General features: G+C 45.1%; 1 protein-coding gene across 1 annotated transcript in view; it reads left to right on the top strand.

The window, feature by feature from the left end:
• Positions 1-4,302: 4,302 nt before the first annotated feature.
• The window catches only part of SLC22A23 (solute carrier family 22 member 23), a 105,882-nt gene continuing 93,297 nt past the window's right edge, over positions 4,303-16,887 (top strand). Inside the window, 2 exon segments of the mRNA XM_029961418.1 lie at positions 4,303-5,269; positions 5,271-5,648. Coding sequence (XP_029817278.1) covers positions 5,117-5,269; positions 5,271-5,648 — 531 coding nt within the window. The 5' untranslated portion in view covers positions 4,303-5,116.

Below are 16,887 nucleotides of genomic sequence, written 5' to 3'. Positions count from 1 at the left end.
CATTCTTCTTTCTTTCCATTTATCTTGCTTCACATCCAGCACTCATCCTGCCCTCCTGAGCTGAAAAATCCCCTATAGCATTTTGATAAAGCACTGCACATCCAAATCTGACCCCATAACTGATCCTGCTTCAAGAGTAGGTGAGACTAAAGACCTCCTGATCCTTTGCAACTTGAATTATCATATGATCCTATGAAGACACCATGCTTTTCTCCAGTATATAAGTAGTCTTCATTCCAATAGGTGATATTATTAATTAAACTTTGTACCAAGTAGCTTTGGTTTATTGCACTGTCATGTTTTCACCTCTACAGTATAGGATTCCTTTAGACAAAAAAGGCAATGAAGCATACATCCCATAAACCAATAAAATATAGCTAGGATTGTTGCTATGTGGAATGAGGTTGTTTCAAATTCCACATAAACCAGGAATTTATGCCAGGAGTTCTTCAAAGTACTGCAGCCAGCCTTTCAGGAATGTGAAAATGTTAACGCTAAGGGAGCTTGATTTTTTTTTCTTCCTTTCTGTAAACATAATGATATTTATCTGGGTCCTGGCTTCAAACCCTCTGAGCTGCGGTGGGGTACTGATAGACAGGGTGCTCATTCTGCAACAGGAGGCTTGTTCTGCAATAGGGCAATCAAACTGCTCCTATCAGAGTAGGCCATATTCATCTTTTCTGCTCCTCCTCCCCAAACTGGTGAGGAACCAGGTTGTAATGGTATGGAATTTTCCTAATATAACTCAGTGAAAGTGGAAAAAATAAGCCAAAAGACATTGATTCATTATCTTCTGGAATGCAGCTTATCTTTTAAATGGTATCTTTCTGTATTCCAGTGAAGGGGTATCCCAAAGGTCCTATGTCTTCTGAGGTCAAAGAGGCACTGTTGGAGAAACCTTGCTTCATCACAAAACATAGCTCCTCATGAAGCCTTGCTCAGGAGAGAAAAGCTTGCCTCTTAACTTTAGTATTTGCTTATGCGTAAGCTCCACCACACAGTTGGAATATTCCTTTCAAATATTTTTCATTTCCTCATTGAAACCAAAATCAATTTTCACAGGAATATATAAAAGCATTTCTGTTATTTGAAAGACATTTTTCCATGAAGTTTTGCTTCAGTCATATTTACTTCATCAAAAATTTATTTCTTAGCTCCTAGAAATGTGTTTTCTTTCCTCTTTTGTCTGCAACCTTCTTCTATGCAGAAACAGACTCTCAACTATCACTGTTTCAAGGGCAGAACTCCTACTACGTAAAAATACGTAACCCTTAGGAATACGTAACCTTTGAAATATTTTAGTTCCAAACAAAAACTCAGGATGTAGGGGCAGCCCAGAAGAGGCATTGGGGATGAAAATGTTTGATCAGCTTGAGTAAGGGTTGTAATCACTTGTTATGGGCTTTTCATTGTACTGTGTAACTTTATTCTCTTTCTACAGATCTACTCATTCACAGTAATCCTACTTACTGCTCCAAGGGTTCTTCTTTTCCTTCCCGTCTCTTCCCAGTTTTCAATTCTTTGCTTTCTTCACCAAATTTCTCTTTCCTCAGAACTTCAACTTGAGACCTCTGCTCCCAAAGTTCTCTTCCCCTCAACATTTCACTTTGCCGATCTCAGGCCATGATGAGGCCTTTCCTCTCTGTGGGAAAAGACAGCGAGTGGTAGCTAGGAGTTTCTAGAAGACCTGTCTGTCCCAAATGATCCCATTGCAGAAGAAATCTGGGAATGTTAGAAAGCAGATGACTGGGCTAATCATGAGCTTACAAAAAGCAAGCACAGAGAAAGCAGATCCATGGGGTGAGTGCGGGAGTGCCGCTTGCTAAGAACAGATAGGGACAAATACAAAAAAAGCCAATTCAACAGACAAAACTTAACTATCAAGAGCTTTGCAAGTAACAAGAAATTGTTTGGTGACTACATAAGTGGTAAGAAGAAGTCAAAAGCTTTCTCTTATCAGAAAGAGAAAGCTATTGCCTGATGCTGAGAAGACTAAGAGTGCTTAGGCATTCTTTGCACCAGCCTTGGCTAAAAGAGGCTGCTTGTAATCAGGTGATTGACATAATACATATTAATGACAAGGGAATAAGGTTTCAGCCCAGACTGAGACAGAACTAGTTACAAGAGTACTTAGATAACTTAAAGGTGTTCAAACCAACAATCTGGTTGCACTTCATGCCAGGGTAGTGAAGGAAGTGGCTCAGATAGCATTGGAAACACTAGTGTTTATCTCTGAGAATTCAGAGATGACAGCCAAGGACCCTGCTGATGGAAATAGGCAAAATTGATACCTATCTTTAAGATGGCATTTGAAAATAAATAAGTAAACAAATAAAAAAATAGACCAGCCAGAATTTTTTCCCAGAAAGCATCTAGTACAAATGGACACACTACTTGTAAACAGATAGAAGGAAGTAATAAGATAAACAACTATTAACATGAACTTGTCAACAAGAAACTGGGACAAGCTGGCCAAATTTCCTTTGGCAATGGAGGAACAGACTTTGGTATGGAAGAAAGGCCTGCACTCATCCGTGTCTTAGACTCTACACATGTGTTCATGAATAAGGGAGTTCAGTTTATTTAAAAAATTTAGGCAGTGGGTACAAAACTGTGGAAAGAGCCACCATCAGTGGCTTAGTAGCAGGCAGGTGGATTATAAACACAATTCCAAAGGCATCTGTCCTGGAATCTTTCATTAGCAGCCTTTGGAGGTGGCATTAATTGGGGAGTGACTGCTAACACATTGGAGGATGAAATAAGAATTCAAAACAATCCCAAGAAGCTGCTTGGAAAGCACAGAACGTGACTAAAAAGCAATTAGAGGAATTGTTTTTGGAGGCAGGGCTACCTCCTGCACACATAGATGCTGGGGCACTGCTCAGTGCAGGCTGCAGGCACCAGCTGAGGGGAAACTGGAGGAGAGCTGAGGGCAGTTGGTGGCCAAAGAGACAGCAGCACAGGCGGACAAATTGCAGCTGGTCATCATAAAGAAAACATGGCACAGGGACATGATAGCAGCCATCAGATGTAAAAGGACACTGCAATGCAGAAAGAGGATACTTTCCTGGGCAGGGAGCACCACATTCACAATTCAGCAAGGAAAATTCAGACAGGACGATAAAGTGTTGCCTGGGGGGGCTTTAGGATCTCTTGGATACTGTGTCCCCCTCAGAGCAGGACTGAGGGAAGTCCCACAAAAGGGATCCAGAGCCACCCTGAAGTGGTGTAGATGGGAAACTTTCTGGTGTCCTCTGTAAGACAAGGAGTTAAAAGGAGTAAGCTTGAAGGCATTCATGGTGTACAATTTGCTTGCAGAGACCAGATCAAGTAAATGAAAATTCCACCAACAACTTGCTCTTCCATTTATATTTGGCAATGATGCCAGTCCTCTTCTAATGCACACAAGCATTTTCTGCTCAGTAGCCATGTTCACGTGTACAAGTGTATATTGATCTGTTGTCTCTTTCCCTCCTTACAAAGGAAAAAATAACCGCACAGTTCAGTAATGCACGGGCTGTGCTCCACGATGGAAATAGTGTGAGGCACTTACATGCAGAAGTAAATTTAGCTTAACATAAAAATAACCTTCGAAATAAAATTCGAAATGCCTGTTTCACAATTAACGTCAGGTGCTAATTTTTTTTCTGATGTGACAGGCTGGTTGAAGCGATCCAGACACATCTCCTCGCAGCGCTCTAGGGCTCAGAAATGCCCTCGTCGCCTTTCGGTTCTTCCCTCCAAGTCTCGCCCTCTCTTCAGCCACCCACGATGCTCCTGCGGCTCGGCGGTGCGGTGCGCTCCCGCCCAGCCCGCTGCAGCCGCGCTGCGTTATTAAAGGCACACACACACACCGTGTAAATAATTGATATGGAAACGGCGCGCTGCAGGAGCGGCTGCGCCTCCTCCTCCTCCCCCGGCCCTGCCCGCCCCACCTGCCCCGTTTCCGCCGGAGCAAAGCGCGCCCGCGGGGCGGTGCGGAGCCCCCGCGGGGCCGCCCCGCGCCCTCCCCCCCCGCGGCGCCGTCCCGCCCCCGGCGGGTCCCTGGCGGGGGGGCCGGGCCGGGCGCGGCGGGCGCGGCGGGAGCAGGTGCGGCCGCCCGGCACCGGGGGGGCGGAGCGGGGGGCGGTGGCGCCGGGGCCGGGCCGGCAGGTGGAGGCTGCTGGGAGGCGGAGGGCGAGGAGCCGGGCGGGTTTGCCTGCCCGCCTCCGGAGGTGCGGCCAGCGGCACGGCGCGGGGAGCGGGCTGCCGCGGGAGGCGCACGGCGGCAGCGGCGGCTGTGGTGGTTGGTGGTGGTGGTGTCCGCGTCCGCAGCCCGGGCCGCGGAGGGGGCCGGCGGGCCCCTGCCTGCAGAGCTAGATGTGCGGGACGCGGGGCTGCGACGGGTCGGCGGGGAGGTGCTGAGGCTGCCGCCGCCGCTGCTGCCGCGGCCAGGGGGAGCCCTTAGCTGTGCGGGAAGCGGGGAAGCCGTGTCGGGAGCTGTTATTTTCTTCTCCTCCTTCCTTTGCCTTCCCTCTTTTCCCTCCTCCCCCTCCTCACCAAAACCGGGAGAGGAGGCGTGTTCGGTGCCTTGCTGCACCGGTTTTGCTTGGTTTGTTGTTGCAGGGTTTCTTTCGCGGGGTGGTTGGCTTTTGTTGTTTTGTTTTTGCTTTTTTCCTCCTTTTCCATCTCCCCCGCCTTCTCCCTTCCTCTCTTTTGGCTCATTGCATGCTCGGATCCGGCTGGATCCTTCCTTTTATTTTCGGCTGTGCCTCTCGGAAGGGGGAAGGGAGAGCTGGGATGAGTGCAGCTTGACGCACAGGCGAGGGGAGGGGGGGCACCGCCGGCAGTTGCAGCGGTTCGTGGCCGCAGGGTGCGGGTGAGGAAGGGAGCGAGCGAGGGGCTCGCTCGGTGCCTCCCCTTTTCTTCGCCCCTCTCCTTCCTCCCCTCCTTCCTCTCTCCTTCCCTCCCTCCCCCATCCGTCTCCTGCCGGGTCCGGCTGGGAGCGTGTGTGCAATATCTTACGTTGCAAGGTGTGTGTGTGTGTGTGTGCGCGCGGAGCGGAGGGAGGGAAGGACTCGCGAGGGAGCCGGGGCTGCCCCAGCTCCCCCCTATGTGAGCCTCCCCGGGCGGCTGGATGGCGATAGACCGGCGCCGTGAGTCGGGCGGCGGGGGCCGTCCGCTGCCGGAGGAGAACGGCTCGGTGCCCGGGGCTGGGGGGGGGACGCCGCCGCCCCCCCGGGGCCGCCCCCCGCCAACGCTGCCGGGTCGAGATCCAGGCGGTGCCGGTGCCACCGCCCGCCGCCGCCTGCAGCCCGCTCCTCCTCGACTACGACGGCTCGTTGCTACCCTTCCTCGGAGGGCTGGGCGGCCGGTACCAGCGGACCCTGGTGCTGCTCACCTGGGTCCCGGCACTCGTCATCGGCTTCAGCAAGTTCTCGGACTCCTTCCTCCTGGATCAGCCCGACTTCTGGTGCCGGGAGGCGGACGGGCAGGGCAACTGGAGCGGGACCCTGGCGCCAATCCACGCCAACCACAGCGGCAACGGCAGCAGCTTCCCCCCCGCGCCCGGGCTACCAACCCCCGCGACGGGCAACGCCAGCGAGTGCGGCTGCCGCGAGTGGCACTACCGCATCAGAGCCGGCCTCGTCCAAAACGTCGTGAGCAAGGTGAGAAAGGCGACTTCTTTCGGCACCCCCCTCCCTCACCAGCCCACAGGGACCCCCTTGGCCCGACCCTGGCCTCCTTCGGTGCCCCCTCTCTCCAGGACAAGGGGAGCAGCTGGACACGATGTGGATCTGTCCTTGCATGTTGCTGCCGGGTCAGTCAAGTCCCTGTGAGTTACCCTCCCACTAGGATTAGGTGAATCCCAAGTCCCCGCAGTCCTTTCCCTCCCTGGGTGTCACGTCATGCCGGGTGTCCATCGTGTGGACTTGTACCTGGGCACTGGTTGTGGCTCTGGGTTGCAAAGTTACGTCCTGAAACGGGATCCTGTATGTCTCTTTGGGATCCTGGCAATGGTAGATGTCCTACTGTCTCTGGACATGGGTGTCTGTGGGAAAGATGCTGAGGGCATGTGTCCCTAGCTAGTAAGGGGGAAGGCTTGTGAAGCAGACTGCAGTTGTAATATCACTGACCTTTGTGCAAGTATCCTAAAGCAGCCCTACAAACCAAAAACCAGGTTGGTTTTTGGGGAAGCTGAAGAGATGGTGATGAGTGAAATAAGACAAAGTTCTGCTGAATTCTTCTGCTTTTGTACTTGATAACTGTTTTGGCAGAACAGTTAAAGAAGAAATGTCTCACACAAGTTGTTTTACTCCAGCGGCAGAAAGTGCATGCTGCTCTGTTTTGTGTTACCTCATGTAATGGCTAAAGTGGAAAATTTCTAATGAGGAGACTGTGCCGCTTTCTGCACTCACTTTCTATTTGCCGAGTAGTGCATGCAAAAAACCCGCCTTGCCTTTTCACCTGAAAACTCTTGCGTGTTTGCAGTATCAGCCCTGTGAAAACCCTGCTGGCTGTGGATGGGCCTTACTGATATAAACAGGCAACTGGAGCTCCTGGAAATGTAAAATGAAATGGTTACACCAGGGAAGTAGTTCCCTTAATCTCAAGATCCCCTCCTAAGATCAGCAAAAATTACTTCCTGCCTGGGAGCAGTGTTTTGGCTTAACTGTGTTTATCTAGTTGGGATAAAGAAATGCAGAAACAAATGGATGACTGGCATGATCGTGCTTTGGTCAGCCAGCACACATTTGTATTGAATCATCGAAAATCATTTTGGTTTCTCTTTGTGTCCCTTGAAAGCGTGTGCAACAGGGAAAAAGCAGGTAAAGCAAATCCCTCAAAACCTTGAACCCAGAATGGATTAAAAAAACAAGTAACCCAGCTACAGTCCTTTCATGGGAAAAACACAGGTGCATGGTAGACATGAATGGTTTGTGATACATAAATACATAATGATGTTAAATATTTAAGAGTGTCAGATTTTGTTTTGTTTCTATCCAGAGACTGAGCTATTCATATGTTTGGGTGTTTAACACAGACGCCTTAGCATGAAAAAAATATCTTGAACTATATCTTTTTAGTCTAAACTGTGAAATTATTTTTTTTTAAACTTTGAACCTTTTGAAGGTCATCATCAAGTTGGCCACAAAAGGTCGAGGGAGAGTTAGTTTGCTGTCTTGCATGCTCCTTTAAAAATAATAAAAAAAGTGTTCTTTGGAAGAACTTGTGGTAAAGGGCAGATCAATTTTAAGGGATAAACAAACATCTTTGGCCCCTGCTGTCTTGTTTTCTATTAGAAAGAATAATAATAATCATCTTTTGAGACTATGGGTTTTTCCAGTGTGGAGTTTTTATTTTTATTGTATGCTTGCTTCCAAAAACTTGGCAGCTTTTTTGCTTTGATTTGTAATCCCACGTAATTATAATTAGATTGTTTTCTTGGGGTCAGGATTCCTCCTTAGTTGGTGCTCTGGTTTTATTTTGGGGGTTTTCTGGGTGGGTGTTCTGTCTGTTTTTATCCTAATGAAGAAAGAGAAGAAAAATTCAGATAGAACAACAGCATAGCTTGATTTGGACTTCCTTTCTTATCAACCCCCAGGAGCTCTGATACTGTGGGAGCACTTCTTGTAACTGCTGACTCCTCTTACATGCATCTCACTGTCCTTTGTAAGAAAGGGCTACTCCGGTGGAATTCAAGAGACTGGATGTTCAGATCTTCCTTAACTCCCCTCAAAAATACATTTGTTTCTGTAATGTATTATGCAATGTTCTCATCTTTCTAAATAGAGTTTTATTAAATCTCAGTCTAATATACGCATCTGTGTAGTAGCCAGGGGTTATATTGAAATATCATAAAGAGAGCCAAAAGTATATTAATAAAAAATGTACTTTTGTTTGGCCAGTAAATCCTCTTGTACTTATCTTCAGCGGTCTGAGCTAATAGCTGTTGGATGCTCCATCATTGCTTTGTCTTCAGAAACAATGAAACAATTCTGGTTATTTACACAAAGCATATTTGATATACATGCACATGAGACATCTCCCCACCCTCACCCTGTCTTCTTTGGGAGTGGAATAGCTGTCCTTAAACTGTGTTAAGTTCCACTGTCTCCATAGCCTCTCTCCTAGTGGCACCCTTCATCAGATGCTGTATCTCTGTCCAGGCTTTCTCTGCTCTCCCTTCCCCGATGCCCATTTTCTCCCAGCCTGTGTAATGCTTGGGATTGAGGAAGTGGAGATCTTGCTGTTTCCAGCCCTGCTCAGTGCTTTGTTTAGCCCCACTTCTGAGTCTTTGCTAGAGCCAGGGGTGGCCTTGCACCTTCCTTGAAGACTGGCATTTCTGTGTTAGATGCTGCCATTATCCTGACCTCCTTGACTGAGTCACTGGGAACGGTGCTTTTTTTAGTGCTGCCAGTCATTAGAACTGGAAATGGTAATAAAGGATGTAGTGCTTATTATTTAACACTGCTGAAATACATATGGGGAAGAGGTCAGATGCATAATTTAATCACAAGGATTCCAGTGGCCATGTTAAATCACCCTTCTGAGCTAATGTCCTGACTTGGCACATAAATCTTGAACTTTTTAGCTTGGTTTGTACATAAATTTCTTCCTTTAGCACTTGCAAGGCTTTTTCACTGCTAAATGCTTATTTAAAGATTTTCATCTATTCTTTATCACAGCATCACCATACTGCTATAAACAGAGTACACTGTCCAAAGTAAGGATGCTGAGAAATACACTTTTTTTGCCATGGAGAAACCTGAGATCTCATTTTACCAATTTGTGCAGTGATGCTTCCGGTAAATTATTAGCACTAACACAATGAGCAACATAATGACAACTAAACATGACAACTAAATGACAATGACAACTAAACATGAAACTTAGGAGGAAGTTGGAGTGTGTGCTCAGCAGGGACTTTTCTAACTCTCTCACTAATCTTTAGTGCCTGCATCTTCGGACCATCTGCAAATCCAGCTGTCATCTTGGGACAACGTTTTCATGGAAGCTTTTAGTTACAGGATTCATGTTTTTTGGTTTTTTCCCCTCTGTTACTTGGATGGCCTGTCCTCTGTGTTTGATTGCGTTAAGTGAGGTTTTGTTGTTTGGCATGCTAATTTGTATAATGGATACCAAAAGCTGATGATGGGCAAGGACTGAGGCTTGATTAAATTGCAGAGGTTGATGGCACAGCATCCCTCTGTGTGCACCCGCAACATTCCAGATCATTCCACCTCTTGGGGTTGGCATAGAGGGAAGCGGTTAGTTGAAGGCTGTGTTTTAATCACTCAGAGCGATTATGTAATAATATTTCATGTCTAGTCACAAGGGAATTCCTGTTGTGGCTGCTTTTATGCTCCAGATGCCTTGTTTTCCTGCAATGCTGTTCTCTTGGCTCTCAACTTCCCACTTGATTTGGGTTGAGTCATCTTCTTTCCAAAGCAACATGGCAATCATTTTACCTATTTGCCACTGATTTGATCATTCTCATGCCAATTTGGCTGAGCCTCTAGCAAATTGTCCCTGCCAAAAAAGCGGAGCCTGAGCCAAGAGAGCCAAGTGGTCCAGGAGTAGTGCTGTCTTGGTATGAACTTGGAGTGCTCTTTGCTCCTGCTGAGGGAGATGTCTGTGACGTATGAGTCTTTCTTTTCCTTGTTTTTATTGCGGTTCTGGTACTTTTCTGGGCACACCTTCAGCTGAATCACCTTCTCAACCTGGTAGAAAACTTTCTGTTTAAATGCATTTTTTATTATTTTTTTTTTCTGGGTGTTCTGCTGAGTTAATGAAGTGAAATTGCTCTGTGCGGTAACATGTGCCCTAGTCTATGATATTGTCCTGTGGAATTATTGTAGGTATCTGCAAGTAGCCAGAAATGCCACAGCAAACAAATTTCTTTGTGATAATAGTGATGATAAATTGGTCACAGCTTGTGGAGTGATACTTCTTGGGGTAGAGGATAGGTGTGCATTTCAAATGAACTTTCAGAGCATAATTGTTAATTACTTTGAAGGGATCACTCTGACAAGGTCCTTCCCAAAATAAGAACTATGCCACCCTTATCTCCTCCCATTTGTGCCTATTTGTAACCTCATTTGTTTCTGCATATTCTCCGGTTGGCTGGTCTCTTCAAAGAGACTTCAGAAGCGCTGATGCTTCTCTTTTTTTCCCTGCAACTGACAGGATTTGTCTTGTCAGTGTTAGTTCCGGGCTGACTGGCTTCTGTCTAGTCCCAAATCAGTAAAAACTGATTGGTTATTGTACCTACTTGTTATTGTACCTACTGTAGTAGTTGGGGCAGAAGTGGCAAGATTGAAGCTAGTACATCACCTGTGCCCTTGCTTCCATTGGACAGATGGAAGGGGGTGTAGGGATTTGCAAGGCAGATACTTACAATGGGCAGAAAGCATTCTAAATTTCTTTGAAATTACTCTCTCAGCTCCTAATGGGTGCTGAAGAGGTCAACAAGTCCCTGTGGTCAGAGGTATCCAGAAATACTGTCAGACCAGAGCAAACTTCTACTACTATTTTTTTTTCATGCCTTCCTCTGCTATGGGAGAGATCCCAAGCTTTTTTTTCCTCTTCCCTCTGCAAGTTAGCTGATAGTCAGTGGTTGCTGCTCTGAGCCCTCACAGACTTCAGAAATCTTCCTGTTAAAGAGAAAGCAAAGGGGACCTGCTGGCTTGTCCTGCTGCAGCTGTCCTGGGACCTGCTCATACACACTGAGTGTGGTGGAGTCTCCCACTTACCAGGGCACTAGTGAACAACACCCTGAAACAATGAGTTTCTGGCTAAGTGGCATGAAGGAAGGGGACAACTGTTTCGGGAACAGTACCTGCAATTTCCCGGTGGTGAAGAAATGTCCTCTGCCTGAGAACAGGAAATAACCCGATGTTTGAGATAACCAAGTATGATATCACCAGACTACTTGTTTAGTGAGCTTAGATACTGGTTTTGTTTATTTGGAAGTGTTATGTACTGTCTGAAAATTCTTGAAGGAGTTGGTCTAGAAAACAGAGACTGGATTAAGACCAATACTAACATTGGAACTCATGTAGTCTTAGGTTATCTGTCTGGTAAGGATTCTTTTTACTAGAGGGGATGTACATAGAGTTCATGTTTATTATCACCCTTAAGATAAAGCATCTCAGTTACAGGAATCTGATTTCAGGCTACTGAAATAGTTTGTAAATAGTAAATAGTTTGTAGCATTGGTAGAACTAACAGTGATCATCCACAAAGGTAATTCCATATTGAAATCTCTTGAAGACATTCTCAGCTTTCCGAGACTTGCTATTGAGCCGTTCATATGCGTCACTTTGTGTGTGTCAAACAATTGCCTTTTATTTTTCCCTCCCCCTGAATGGACGTGATATATGAAATGGTTGGGGTTTTGTTTGATTTTGCTTCCACTTCCTAATACATCTCAGTCATTTAATTTAAATGCCGACTCTGCCCATGTTGTGGCAGAAGTTGCAGGCTACAGTGAATATTTCCCAGCTGTTCAGGCAGTCTAAATCCAAATTTCTAAAGTGCACTAACAGTTTTACTGCTTCTCACCCTGGCTACACGAGTGTAATTATAAAAGGTGACCTCATGTTTTTTTTTAAAGTGTTTGTCAAAGAGGAGGAACTGGCACTTAGGAAGGCATGTAATTTGTAGCCAGTTCTGATGGTGATGTTGAGATGAGGATTACAGGGCAGTCAAACATGAATGGGCTCGTTTTTTTAATGAAACAACATCTGGAATAGCACGAGATTTATGGTTTTCTTGAACTTAAAAACTTTTGGCTGTACTAATGGTGAAAAGTCTTAAATTAAAGTTTTCCAAATAAATTCTAGAGAGCTGCTAAATTTAGAAAATGCTGGACGAGATAGAGTGCTTTTGTGTACCTCATCTTTTGTTTTCCCTGTCAGCCTGTTTGTTTCTGCCTAGTTTCCCCTCCACGCTACCTGGCATCCCTGCTCAGGACAGTTGTTCTCACTCCCTCCCTTTCATACTCCTTCCTCCTCCTGCTCTTCTGCAGCACAGCCAGGCTGGTGCTGGCTTACCCACAAGTAACTGTGGAATTAATTAGGCTGAGATCTTGCTGTAGAACAAAGGACTGGGGTCTGCTGCAGACAGTATGTGGAAGATCAGAATAACCTGTCATAGAATATGCTGCAGCTTTGCAGCAGTGCTGAGTGTTTAGTTCTGGCACTGGATTCCCTCAAAGCCACTTCTCTTGGGCTGCGGTCACTTCACTCAAATGTGTGCCTAGATCTCACAATGTAATTTATATTTTTTTTCCAGTAGACTTTTGACAGCAGGTGACTTTGTGTGCGTTCTGAATTCCCTTTTAAAGGCAAGGAGGAAGGAGGGAGAAAGGAGTTTCAACACCCTTTCAGGCCACATCGTCAGAGGTCTCCAGGCAAACCCCGTGTCAGTGTCTGATAACCACCCGGCACTATACTAGAGCTGCACCGGTCTGTGCCCAGTGTGGGTGCTGGGGAGCCTGCCCTCCCCACCAGCCTGTAAAACCTGGCAGACAGCAACGATTAATGTGTATGCTGAGTAGTTCTGGGCCATATTGTACCTGCTGGAAACACACAATAGGTCTGTGCCTATTCCCACCCGGTGGGAGGTGGATAAGTGCTGTGTTTGGTGCGACTGGTGCATTGGGAGGGGGGAAGGGGGGGGCGAGGGGGAGGAAAGGGAAGGAACTCCTGCCTATCCTGTGAGCTGATGAGGCAAGGGTAAATGTGCTCTGGGGGTGATGTGCTGTGTAGGACAATTCGATGTAATAGTGCCTTGTACTACACAATTTTTTTCCCCCCTTATAATCTGGGAGAGCCCCAATTGCCAGTTGTTGTGCTGAAACACAAGAACAAAAGATTAGATAACCGAATGTATCCTGATACTCATTTCTGGGATGCCTATCTAGATCCACAAGGAGGAAAGCTCCTTGTCGATCAGGAATGCTACTTGTGAGATGCAGGGAAGTGGTGTGTTCTCCTTCTCCAGCAGCATGTGATTTATAGTTACCCTTGTGTTGTTTTCAGAGCAGGTTGGTCTGATTCCCTAGAAGAGGTTCTTTGCATTCAGGCAGAAGTGGAGGAATTAATTTTGGGTCAAGTACTGTCTCCCTGCTACTCTGCAGCGCTCTGGAGCTGCCTGGTCTCCCCATGGTCTCTAGGTCAAAGTCCACAAACATTTAGACAGTGTTGCAATGTCCACCCTACAAATATTATTAAGGATAGGGACTGTAAATTAAACTGTAAGACCTTTTCCCTGCTATGTCTTCCAGTGCAGTGTAAAACATGGTCTGCCCGAACAATACAAGCTTGACAGACCAGTTTCATATTCTGATTTGTAAAACAAGTGAAATATTTTTTCTTTCTTCCTTACCCTTAATATTTATTTAGGTATGAATTAATGCCAGACCCTGGGGGTTTTTTATCCCTCTGCCTCTCCTTTTCTTCTTGCCTGAGTTGCAATAGCTGTAGTCCACAAATGATGAGAGGGCAGGGTCATGGCAGCAATTGCATGTCAAAGTTAAGGTGTCTGATCTTTTTATCTACAATGGCAAGTATTTCTCATGAGGAATTACTTTCTCGTCTTGTCTACTGCTTCACCCTTCTCCATTTCAGAGTTTTATGCTATGCTTGACATTTTCATTTTTTTCCCCCTGGTTTTGAAAAGACCCAACAAGATAGTAAGCTGGGTTTTGCCATGTCGGCCCTCTCAAGGTGGCAGCCTGCAGCATGTTTTGAGCATGGGTGTTTTGGTAGGCTGAAAAATACCAGTTCACAAAGTGTTAACTTATTTTTGATAATGAGATGATAACAAATGTTAATATTTAACTACACTGTTGGGGTTTTTTTAGATGTGGTTTCTATTTACAGTGCTTAGACCCGTTCTAAATACAAATTTGATAGCTACTTTAACTTTTTTAGTTTAGTTGCGAAGCAGCACGTACGTTGTTCAGAATAAAGGTGGTGGTCAGCTGAAAACTGAGAAATGGCACTCAAATACCGTTTTTCAGTGTGTGTCTCAGTCCTAGGGGTGGGTGTGGTTACTCGTGGTCTTCATGCAGCCAGAGGGACATGAACAGCTACAAGGTCTTATAGCAAAGACTGGGTTTTAGATTAAAATCAGTTTTGTGACAATGTCTCCTAATCACGTCAGAATAGTGTAGAAAAGATCCTTAATTGCAGCACAGAGATGTAAAAGAGATACTGAAATATCCTGATGCTGCTCTCTGGAAAATTATGAATATACTGTTATGAATAGAGTATTCAGGGAAGCTGCAAGCAAGATCTTGTATCTCCCAACCCTTTGATGTTAGCTGACATTATGAAGTTGGGATAAGCGAAGCAGATAACATCAGCTGAGAAGCAAGTTAGTTGACTAATCTGTGGAGGGCGAAGGCTGGAAAAGATCTAAATGTCTCAGAATAAAGGGAACTCCTACTGAAAATAAAAGAGGTAGTGATGGAGAAGTGGGTGGTACCTGGATGCTACTAAAGTTGATTTAATCATGTTAAGTATTCAGAAGAATGTCATATGATTAACAAATCATATTCTAATTGTTAGCGTATTAACAGTGATTATTTACTTAGCAAACTTCCTTCTTCCCTCTCCCAGTGGGGAAAAGAAAGAGAGCAAAGTTGGAATAGAAGAACTAATTGCCCCTGATTAAAGTGTGAAGTTGAAGGATAGATGAAACTTCTCCAGTTTTGCAGTGTTTCAGATGGTATCTCATTATCTTGGGATTTTGCCGATGTGCTTTGTGGATAGCTTGGAGAGTCTTTTTTGCTTATGGCATAGACTAAGCAATAATTTAGTGCAGAATGTTAAATCTTTTCCAAGTTAGTTTACTGGCTCTGAAATGAAGTCAGTCTGTGTCCTTTTGCATGTTTGAAGTGTTGGGCTTGTTTTGTGATTGCAGTGGTTTTTGAGCCATCTCATCACACTGGAGAGATGGCTCTTAAAAGTGAACCATGACCGAAAGGCCTTAGAAAGGCCTTTCTGCTTCTTTGGGGCAAATGGAGCCATGCACATGCTGCACATCCCTGTGGGGCATAGTGGGGACAGCCTGCTTACCCTGAGGTAATTATTATAAGAGGCAATGTGCCTCTGCCTCTCCTATTACAAACAGCTTGATGCAATCTGTCTTAGGTATCCCATTATCACGACAGAGTTGAAGTTTGTAAACCAGGAGGAAGTGCCATGTCTTATATCAGTGTTAATGCAGTGATGTGTGGCACTGAGCCTGTGTGCTTTATTTTTAAAGCTGAAATACCAGACTTAAGAAATATGCACCTAAAAAGCTAATGCAGAAATTTCACAGCTGTCATGTGTATCAGAAAATGCAGTTTTGAAGGATGTGTTTCAGCAACTTAAACTACATTAAACTTAAGAAATCATTAAGGAAACTTGTGAAGTCCATGGTTATGCAGTCCTGTACTATTTTGCGGGGTTGGAAACTGTTTTCGTAGGTTAATGAAACTGCTTTCATACTATGCTGCACAATCTAATTATATCTTTCTTGGAAGACAGCTAAGCATGTGTCCTCTGGCTCACATGCTCTCCCCTCTTTTTCTCTCCCCACTCCTCTGCCTCCCCATGTCCCCAAAAACTTTGTGGTAGTAGTCAAAAGTAGGTTCTTTGCATTACTTTTCAAATGGTACGTTGCCCAGATGGTTGGTCATGTCTATAGTTAAAGCAACCTGTGACCTTGTGTTCAGTGATCACAAGTGATTTTTCTGGGCTGCAGCTTTCCTTGCCAGGTGTCTTTCATGGTCAGAAATGGATTACTGGTTTCCGAGAGTGAAAAGTGAAGAAAATGTTGTTTCCACTGCAAGAAAAACAAATTGGATAAGAAGCTGAACAAAGCAAACCCTTGCATCTGTTGAGTTAGTAAGCTCTCTAGTGTATGAGAATAGGGCCCCCAGGTTTGTTGGGAATGGGAAGAAGGCAGATGTTGAGCTAAAGGTGATACTCTGGTACAAAAAATATCTCTGTTGACAGTAAAAGTTCTTGCAAATTCGGATGATTATAAACTTCTCAAAATACCAGTGTGTTACTTGCTCAGTAAAAATTTGGTTTTGAAGTATTTATCTTTAAGGTTCTAAGCACTTAGGCACCAGTCAAAGCTTTTCAGCAAAAGCATCCACTTATGATAAAGCTGAACTGTGTTAGATGTACTTGGCTCTTGGAGGTCTAGCATCACACAGAGAGGAAGTAGCTTGAAAGTCAGGTGTTGACTGTGTGTTGGATTGAGGCATTCAAGCGTAGGTGGTGTAGGCTTATTTGAGTGGCTGTTCAAAGAAAACAAACAACAAAACCCTCTCAATAGCTGGTTTGTTTTTTATTGTGTGTTGTGTTTTTAATGACTCTTCTGGTTTCCAGTCCACTTGTGTCTGATTAAAAACATAAGGAAAGATGCAGTTTGGAGATGTTTGGTTCTGAATGTGACTGGTAGAAGAAAGAGCAAATCATTAATTTTTATACCTTCTTCTCAAGTCTTCCAGGATTATTGCTTTTACTTTTTTACTCTATTAATGTCCTTATTTTGAAATGTGACCACCTTGATACTTCCACCTAGCTGGTTGTACTGGTGGTCAAAAAGTGCCATGTGTTCTCAAGAACATTTTATTGACACTTAAAATACAGATCAGGGAGTGCTTTGCCCAACTGTGATCTGAAGGAAGAGGCATCCTTACTCTGAATGTTAAATAGTTTAAATACGCTAATGTTGCCATGGCTGAGGAGATACAGAGATGCCTGTGGTAGTAAAACCACCCCAGCTTTAGGTGTTGCAATTGGGCCGGCACATCCCTCTGGGAAGCTTCTTCTGCAACCTCTTTAGTGTGGTTTTACTGCACAGTTATTTTCTGTAGAGTTGGGTATCACACCG

Source organism: Manacus vitellinus, unplaced genomic scaffold (assembly GCF_001715985.3).
Source record: "Manacus vitellinus isolate BGI_N305 unplaced genomic scaffold, ASM171598v3 scaffold_33_pilon, whole genome shotgun sequence".
Lineage (NCBI taxonomy): Eukaryota > Metazoa > Chordata > Aves > Passeriformes > Pipridae > Manacus > Manacus vitellinus.
Note: the sequence above shows the minus strand (reverse complement) of the source record. Positions and strands in the feature narration are given on the sequence as shown.